The 8,391-nt window shown below is 37.2% G+C and overlaps 1 protein-coding gene across 2 annotated transcripts in view; it reads left to right on the top strand.

Moving 5' to 3' along the window:
- The window catches only part of LOC107695253 (tyrosine-protein kinase ZAP-70-like), a 16,462-nt gene extending 8,538 nt beyond the window's left edge, over nucleotides 1-7,924 (top strand). The window contains exons 2-13 of one of the 2 annotated variants that reach the window (XM_016495065.1): nucleotides 1,585-2,525; nucleotides 3,110-3,270; nucleotides 3,663-3,801; nucleotides 4,326-4,410; nucleotides 4,575-4,591; nucleotides 4,687-4,726; nucleotides 5,366-5,564; nucleotides 5,740-5,946; nucleotides 6,179-6,371; nucleotides 6,698-6,838; nucleotides 6,925-7,037; nucleotides 7,181-7,924. In XM_016495065.1, the coding sequence (XP_016350551.1) occupies nucleotides 2,124-2,525; nucleotides 3,110-3,270; nucleotides 3,663-3,801; nucleotides 4,326-4,410; nucleotides 4,575-4,591; nucleotides 4,687-4,726; nucleotides 5,366-5,564; nucleotides 5,740-5,946; nucleotides 6,179-6,371; nucleotides 6,698-6,838; nucleotides 6,925-7,037; nucleotides 7,181-7,298 (1,815 nt within the window). In that variant the 5' untranslated portion in view covers nucleotides 1,585-2,123 and the 3' untranslated portion in view covers nucleotides 7,299-7,924. The remainder of the gene's footprint in view (nucleotides 1-1,584; nucleotides 2,526-3,109; nucleotides 3,271-3,662; nucleotides 3,802-4,325; nucleotides 4,411-4,574; nucleotides 4,592-4,686; nucleotides 4,727-5,365; nucleotides 5,565-5,739; nucleotides 5,947-6,178; nucleotides 6,372-6,697; nucleotides 6,839-6,924; nucleotides 7,038-7,180) is intronic. The other variant, XM_016495064.1, reaches the window with a different exon arrangement.
- The last annotated feature ends 467 nt before the right edge of the window (nucleotides 7,925-8,391 follow it).

Below are 8,391 nucleotides of genomic sequence, written 5' to 3' on the forward strand. Positions count from 1 at the left end.
CATCCCTATAGAAGAGCTTTACTACCACTGAACGTCACTGTGGGAACCAGGCACTTCTCTCTGTACTCCTCCTCTAGCAACACCAGAACATTTTGGATGCTGTTAGATCCGAAATGATTGAATTGGTCTCATGAGACCAGAGTATGGATTCCCAGAAGTCTATATTTTGTAAATATGGGCCTTGGAAAAAGCTAAATGAGTTTATTGTGCTTTGGCTACAGTCGGTAGTTCTGGTGTGGATAAACAACCATGCATGTCACTTCTGCATGCTGCATCTTATGTTGTGAGATAAAGTGTCACTCTTTTCACAGCTTTTGCCGGCTCTGAGACACTTTCACAGTGTTTCTCCTGCTCTTTTTCTAGCAAAAACTCACTCATCACTAAATGAAAGCTTAAAGTGAAGACCTGATTATTTCAGGGGCCTTTTCACAAGTCCATTGTTTTTGAATTTCTGTGTTACTTTGGCTATATTTTCACACTTAAAACAATAATTTGGTATTCCTCTTGTACCATTGTCCTCTTTTATGCTAAGAAATAAATCTCCTGACAGTTCTCTCTCAAGTGGTTTCATTGTTGTCAGCATTAAGTCTGAGTATGATTCAGTGGGCCATATAACACTTAATTATCAAGAAATTACTTACCTTTAACAGTTTTGGTTCAACATACTTACCTGTTGATCAATACTTGCCTTAACCTTACACCATAATGTTTTTTTTTTAGTTTTATTTAGTAACTTTTAGGAGGGTGTACTCGTTTTTGCAACACAACATTTTATCACTTTGATAAGAAAATGGTATTATCTTGAATAATTTTAACATTCTTCTTTGGTAAATGATCAAGCAGACTTGTATCTGTATATAATATTATATCTCTAAAAAACCATAACATGTCTTCTAAGCAAAGAGTAATTGCTGAATTTGTTAAGTTTCAGAGGGGGTGTACTCATTTACGCTGTGCACTGTAAATAATAATAGTAAAAAATTGCAACATCACACCTACATTAAGTTCCAAATGTAAAATGGAAAGGATCAAATTGCCTCATGAGTCTCATGTTTCCCCTCAGACAGTGCACTGTCCCCCAGTGTCTTTGCTGTGGCCTGTGGTGGTTTAAGACAAGGTTTGTGTATATGTGTGGCTGTGGGTCTTTATCTGTGTCTTCAACCGTTGTCATCCATGTAAGTGTGGGCAGCTCTGTGTCCAGGAAGCTGTGGTTTAAATCAAAGCTGCCTGTCTAGGGTCTTCCACTTGTTCTCAGTCCATGTGTTGCCACCTCAGGACATGTGCCATTCTGTCTAGAAGTCACTGTCAGATCATTTGCATAAAACGATGGAATCTGACCTGTGAGGCATTGAGAAAAGCAGTAGGGATTTTTTGTTTTTGTGCAGTTTTTGCTTTTTTTTTTTGCTTGATCATTGACCTCCTACTCTCCTACACAGCATTAGCATTCAGTCACTGGAAAATGTTCATAACTACATGAGGAAGTCCGTTACAGATGCTTTTTTCATGGTGCCACAGTTTCATCTTTGTGCCTTATTGGTATCTACAAGTACAGCATTTTTAATCATCTTCTTCATTTTCTTTCAGTCCCAGAGATGCGTTTCAGCAAAGCATGTGTCTGTTGACAAGCTTAGGAACATTCTTGAAGCATCAGCACCTGCGCAGGGTGGAGGGTTGTCATTTAAGGGCTGGCGGGGGCGGGGAAGGATATGTCTGAATTTCCTGTTGTGGTGATTCGATCCGAATGCGAGACTTTGCCGGTTGCAAAGCACTAAAGCTCCAACCACACCACCAACTTTTACATGTTGTCTTATTAACACTATATACCTCTACATACCAATTTTTTTGATTAAATAAAGCCATCAAAAACTACAAATTTCTGTGTTGAGGATACAAAAAAAGAGGGAAACTGAGAAAAAGTGGGAGAGATGCTTTCAGACGGGAAACATCCTCCCACATCCCACATCAGCAGAAACACATGCTCACAACAGTTTGCCCCATTTTGTTAAAGTTATCAGTCACTTCAATCTCTCTCGTCCTCTCTGTTTTTCTCTCTTTCTCTCGCAAACATCATTTTCCGCAGCTTCTGATCTAGAGAGACTCTTCAACCCCTTGTCGCCTCCATCATGTCCGACCCTGCCGCGGACCTCCCGTTCTTCTATGGCAGCATCAGTCGCTCGGAGGCCGAGGAGCACCTGAAGCTGGCCGGCATGGGAGATGGCCACTTCCTCCTGCGGCAGTGCCTCCGCAGCTTGGGCGGCTACGTCCTGTCTTTGGTTTGGAACCTGGAGTTCTACCATTACTCCATTGAAAAACAGCTTAACGGCACATACTGCATCGCAGGTGGGAAGCCTCACTGCGGACCTGCTGAGCTCTGTGAGTACTACAGCAAAGACCCCGATGGGCTCATGTGCACCTTGAGAAAACCCTGCCTGCGAACGGCTGACACACCAATCAAGGCAGGCGTCTTTGACAGCCTGAGGGACAATATGCTCAGGGAATATGTGCGTCAGACTTGGAACCTGGAGGTAAGAGGTTCAAAATGGGTTTGATTCTGATTGACAAGCAAGGTTTTGATTAATATTAGGTAACTGTGTGGCTATTAAATAATTGTAGGTTTGATGACCATGCTACGGTTCCATATAACTTTTTTTCCAACCTAGTAACTGCAGTTTTTGAACAACCTGACTGTGAGTAAATGATGACAGAATTTTCCTTTTTTTACATGGGCTATCCATTTAGTCATAGTTTAAATGGAAACATTTAAGTTCTTGAACCTTAAAAATGAAAAGTGTAACAGACATTCTTACATTTACATTTGCACAATTTTTCAATAAGTCATTCTTTAGAATACATGCTTTTCATTTTTTTTAGTTAACCGTATAATTAACCGTAAAATTGTCTTGCGTACACATTAAAGTCTTTTTCCTGCAAATGAAACCATTATGGCCTATTCCTCTTATTTAAATGTATTTACGCCATATTTTATGCACTTTATTGTTTCTTTAAAAAAAAAAGAAATTTTATTGTCAGTCTCCAACGGTAAGGAAATGTTTGACCATTTTTCATGAGAGATCACAAAAATAGGATATTATGTTCCTTTTTTTTTTAGGGGGAGGCCATGGAACAAGCCGTCATTAGCCAGGCCCCACAGCTAGAGAAACTGATTGCCACCACAGCGCATGAGAAAATGCCCTGGTTCCATGGCAAGATCCCTCGCCAGGAGGGTGAGAGACGACTGTATTCAGGATCTCAGCCAGATGGAAAGTTCCTGTGAGTGAAGAGCTTGAGGAGTCATCAGTCTAAAGTTTTCCTGCAGCGTTATGGTGGAAATGTCATGATGACACATGGGCTGCTTTTAGAGGCAAACCTGATGAACAATATTGTTTGTAGCAGAGATAAAGTTGGGTCTTAGGTGATGTAATGAGTAAAATCAATGCAAAGCGGATGATTACAAAAATTATGTCGGCTATAGATGCTGTATTTGCTCATCTACATTCCCTCAAATAGCTCTGTCTGCATCATGAAAATATGAAATTCAAAAATACACACAGCAGGATTGGTCAAGATGACATATACATGTTACTCCAATAACTAAAGAGAAATAGGAAAGCACAGAAAACAAATATTTGACCTGTGATCTTGTGATTTGTTTTGTTTTCCAGAGTCCGAGAGAGAGAAGAATTTGGCACGTACGCGCTGTCACTGACATACGGAAAAACAGTATACCATTATCAGATTTTACACGACAAATCAGGGAAATGCGCAATGCCAGAGGGAACTAAATTTGACACCGTGTGGCAGGTATGCTTTACCCATCAATGAACCTGTCATCTCATATTCTGCTTTATGAAAGAGTAAAAAAGGATTGAAGGGTAAAAATACCCTTCACACAATGTTACTAGAATGTAATAGCTTTTGCTACATTAGATTTAAACTCATTATATTTAGCTCCATAATGAGTATGACAAGAAAAGAGTATGCCTATGATAGATATTTAAGATTTATGTTTTGTGAAGGTTATATAATATAATTATTTTTATTTGTACATGCTGTGGTGTTTGGCACCACAAAAAGTAAATTAAAATATAATTTAAATAATTTAAAGTATTGCACAATAAATACATGTGCATATTCAATTGTTTTAAAATATTGAAAACGTGTTTTAGTATAACGGCTTGCAAAGCAAACAAAAACATCCAATAGATAATACAATAGTAATTTATGACCATATCAAAATGTATCTGCATATATAAAGACTTTTACCTTTTTAGTTTTGTAGTTGTCATTGATGTTTTTTGTAATAATTATATTCCTCTGGAGGGCAGCTGGTTGAATATTTAAAGATGAAGCCTGATGGTCTTGTGACTGTACTGAGAGAACCGTGTATCAACCAAAGTAATGCAGTTTCAGGTATAAACTTTAATGTTAAAAACATTTTATATAAAACATATATCTCTTCCCCAAAACAACAAATATCTGTATATACCTATGAACAATCAGTCTTGGGGCTTTACATGGTACGACTTCAGATCGTCTAAGATATTTTTCTTCTCTTTTCTTTTCTTCACTTTTAGCTCTTACAAACGGTCCGGTAAGTCTGGCTGACAGAACACATCTACTTTTTGAAGACATTTAATAATATTGTGCATGTGGTTAATCGTAGGGCTTTCCGTTTGTGTGTTTCAGAGGAGGCAGAGAGGTAATGGATACACACCGCCCCCTATGGGTAAGTTTGTATCGGTATAACATTAGAAAGTTGAAACCATCTAACAGCAGTGATAAAATCAACAAATATGCCTAGAAATTTATGTCTACTTGAAATATGTTTAAAACAAAACTAGTCCAAGTCTCAGAGTCTCTGTGCTGTCTTAGTGATAAATGCATCAAGTTTTAGCTATTACTACTAAACCCTCTGGAATCAGACCACATAGTTTTGCACAAAGAACAACAAAAATAAATGGCTTGGATTTACCATAGAGCTGTGCAGTTTGTAGCCCTGAAGAAGAGAATTTGCATTAACCACGTGTTTCTGCTGGCTTTTCTATGGGTTTTCAGAATGCTGGTTTTCAATTCATGAGTAAAATAAGGTCTGTGGTTAGCATTAGCTACATGAAGAGAATTTTCAACAATCATACCTCAAATGTGAATTTTTAACCACTGTGTGCTTAAAAAAATATATGTTGCTAACACGTTGCTACATAAGCACTACAGCTACCACAAGAAAATGTATGTTTACTTGTTAGCAATAAAAATCTGAATGTTTTCAATGTTTTCCTAAAAACACAACTTAAACTAGTTTAAACAAAAGTTATCACTTTCAAAAGTTAATTAGCACACTAATAACATCTGCTGTGATGTTCCCCAGTGCCCAAGCCTTCAGGAGCTGAGCCCCCACGTCCATCTTTGCCTATGGACCATGATGCATTCATCAGTCCTTACGATGATCCAAATGAATGCAAGAAGAAGTCCCTGTTCATCAAGAGAGACAAGCTCATGATCGACGAGGTGGAGCTTGGTTCAGGCAACTTCGGCTGTGTCAAGAAAGGTGTATTCAAAATGGAAAGGTGACTACAAAGAGTGGAAGAATTTGTATTGTAACATTTTCCTAAAATTAAATACGTTTACATCATAAGCTCACGTTTCCTTCTCTTGTGTAGCAAACAGATTGATGTGGCAATTAAAGTTTCCTAAAATGAAATACGTTTACATCATAAGCTCATGTTTCCTTCTCTTGTGTAGCAAACAGATTGATGTGGCAATTAAAGTGCTGAAGAATGAGAATGAAAAATCAGTAAAGGATGAAATGATGCGAGAGGCCCATATTATGCATCAGCTGAGTGATCCGTTCATTGTGCGCATGATTGGAGTCTGTGAGGCTGAAGTGCTCATGTTGGTGATGGAAATGGCCCCCGCTGGCCCACTCAACAAGTTTCTCTCTGGCAAGAAGTGAGTAAATCAGAATACAAATATTTATAACTTGTTCTTTAATTTGTGTTATTAATATATAGTCATATAGTAGTGATTTAATAGTGATTTCTGTTCCAACTTGTGTTAAAGTAAGTGTGAAATCTCTAATCTGTAAGCAATGTGTAAGCAAATATTAAATAGAGTCATCATTTAAAACATTGTTCTGACTAAACCAGAAAATTCCCAAGTTGATCAGTATTGCTCCTTTCAGGGACCAGGTCACTATGGAAAACATTGTGATGTTAATGCATCAGGTCTCGATGGGGATGAAGTATTTAGAAGAAAGGAACTTTGTGCACAGAGACCTGGCAGCCCGTAATGTACTATTAGTCAACCAGCAATATGCCAAGATCAGTGACTTCGGCCTCTCCAAGGCACTGGGTGCTGATGACAACTATTACAAGGTGGGCTGCTCTCAGGTGTACTGTGAGAGAAACACACTTGGAACACAATTACATTCTAATTATAATTAATATCATTTAGTATATTTAATGGGACACATTGTATTCTTGGAGAAATTAAATCCTCTCTATACATTTCTAAATCTTTTACAGTATATTGCACTGTCAGATACTGTATACTTACAATGGGTTTAGTTCCTTGCTCCTGTTTCATGACTAGTCACATGACCATCAGTGGCCCAATAGTCAGATGTTACTGATTGATGCATTGTGCAGGTAAAAGTTAAAAAGCGAATACTCATTCAGAGTGTGGTTTTGTATGTGTGTAGGCCCGTACAGGAGGTAAATGGCCTCTGAAGTGGTACGCACCAGAGTGCATTCAATTTCATAAGTTCTCCAGCAAAAGTGACGTTTGGAGCTTTGGCATTACGATGTGGGAGGCCTTCTCCTATGGAGGAAAGCCTTATAAGGTAAATATTTACACTGTCACGGTGCTTAAAACCAACTTCAGTGAGTTGCTCATGTGACTTTTCATCCGTTTATCTTCCTCATGCAGAAAATGAAAGGCCCAGAGGTAATGAGTTTTATTGAAAGTGGTAGTCGTATGGATTGCCCTGCTGGATGTCCTGAGACCATGCATGAACTGATGAAGGAGTGCTGGACATACAAGTAAATACAATCTAATGCCATTACGTTTCTTACATTGACATTATAAACTACTCATAATATTTGTCTGTTTGCTTGTGTGTGGATGGGGGGCTCAAGGGAATATAAATAACCTCTGATTGACATCTGACTCTTGTCTTCTTCAGGCATGAAGAACGGCCAGGTTTTGTCAAAGTGGAGGAGAAGATGAGAAATTTCTATTACTCCATTTCCAAAAAGATTCCAGACTACATGAAAACAGAGAACGGAGAGCCCCCTAAGTGATCACAGGGGCAAATCTATTATGTATTTTGAATTTTGCATTGTATTGTGTTTTATGGTTAAAGGAAATGTCTGCAAATTTAATGGATAATGTGCTGGCAGAAAATTACCAGAACCTTTTCCATTTTTGTACGGATTTTTTTTCTTCCAGTGGGTCTCTTTGACCTGTGTGTTTTGAGCCAGGACAGAATGAAAACATGTGAAGAACAGTTTTAAAATATTTGCTTTAAGTAACTTTAATATTATGTCCATCATACTATTGACTTAGCAATACAAGTCACCTTTTTTAACTTATTGGCCTGCTATTATCAGTGCTCATACTAATTGCGTTCAGTGCCTATTTACTATTTAAAAATGCCAGGAAATGCTTTTCTTCCTGCAAGTGTTTCAGTTATTGACATCAGATGGATGTATTTTGTCTATCATCCATTAACACTTTCAATACGAGAGGAAATACTTACTTAAACGTCTTGTTTTTTGTTTAATAATTTGATTAAGTTTCCTGCAATTTTCAGTATTCCTTTTAACAATATGTGTTCTCAAATATTTGTATGAAAATTCATTTTGTGACACTTCTGAAGGTTTTTTAAACCTTGCAATAAACTGTAAATGCAATAAAAAAAATTAATGTTAAACAGATGCACTGGAGCTGACTTGCATATGCATAACCTTTCCACTTGAACGTAAAAAGATGAACATAATTATATATTTTTAATGCATCGGAGATATTTATTGCAAATTTATATTTAAAAAAAGTTTAAAAAAGCAGCCTTTTAAAATCACTTAAACTAAATTATTTGTAAATTATTTTTTGGGGGGGATCAGTGTAAGTTTATGGAATCTGTCATAAAGCAGATTTTTATAGGCTTGTCAGCTGAATTATTGCAAATTGCAAAATTTGCAAATTTATATTTAAAAAAAGTTTAAAAAGCAGCCTTTTAAAATCACTTAAACTAAATTATTTGTAAATTATTTTTTTTGGGGGGGGGGGTAAGTGTAAGTTTATGGAATCTGTCATCAAGCAGAATTTTATAGGCTTGTCAGCTGAGTTATTGCAAATTGCAAAATTTGCAAATTTATATAAAAAAAAGTTTTG

Source organism: Sinocyclocheilus anshuiensis, unplaced genomic scaffold (assembly GCF_001515605.1).
Source record: "Sinocyclocheilus anshuiensis isolate Anshui unplaced genomic scaffold, SAMN03320099.WGS_v1.1 scaffold122, whole genome shotgun sequence".
Lineage (NCBI taxonomy): Eukaryota > Metazoa > Chordata > Actinopteri > Cypriniformes > Cyprinidae > Sinocyclocheilus > Sinocyclocheilus anshuiensis.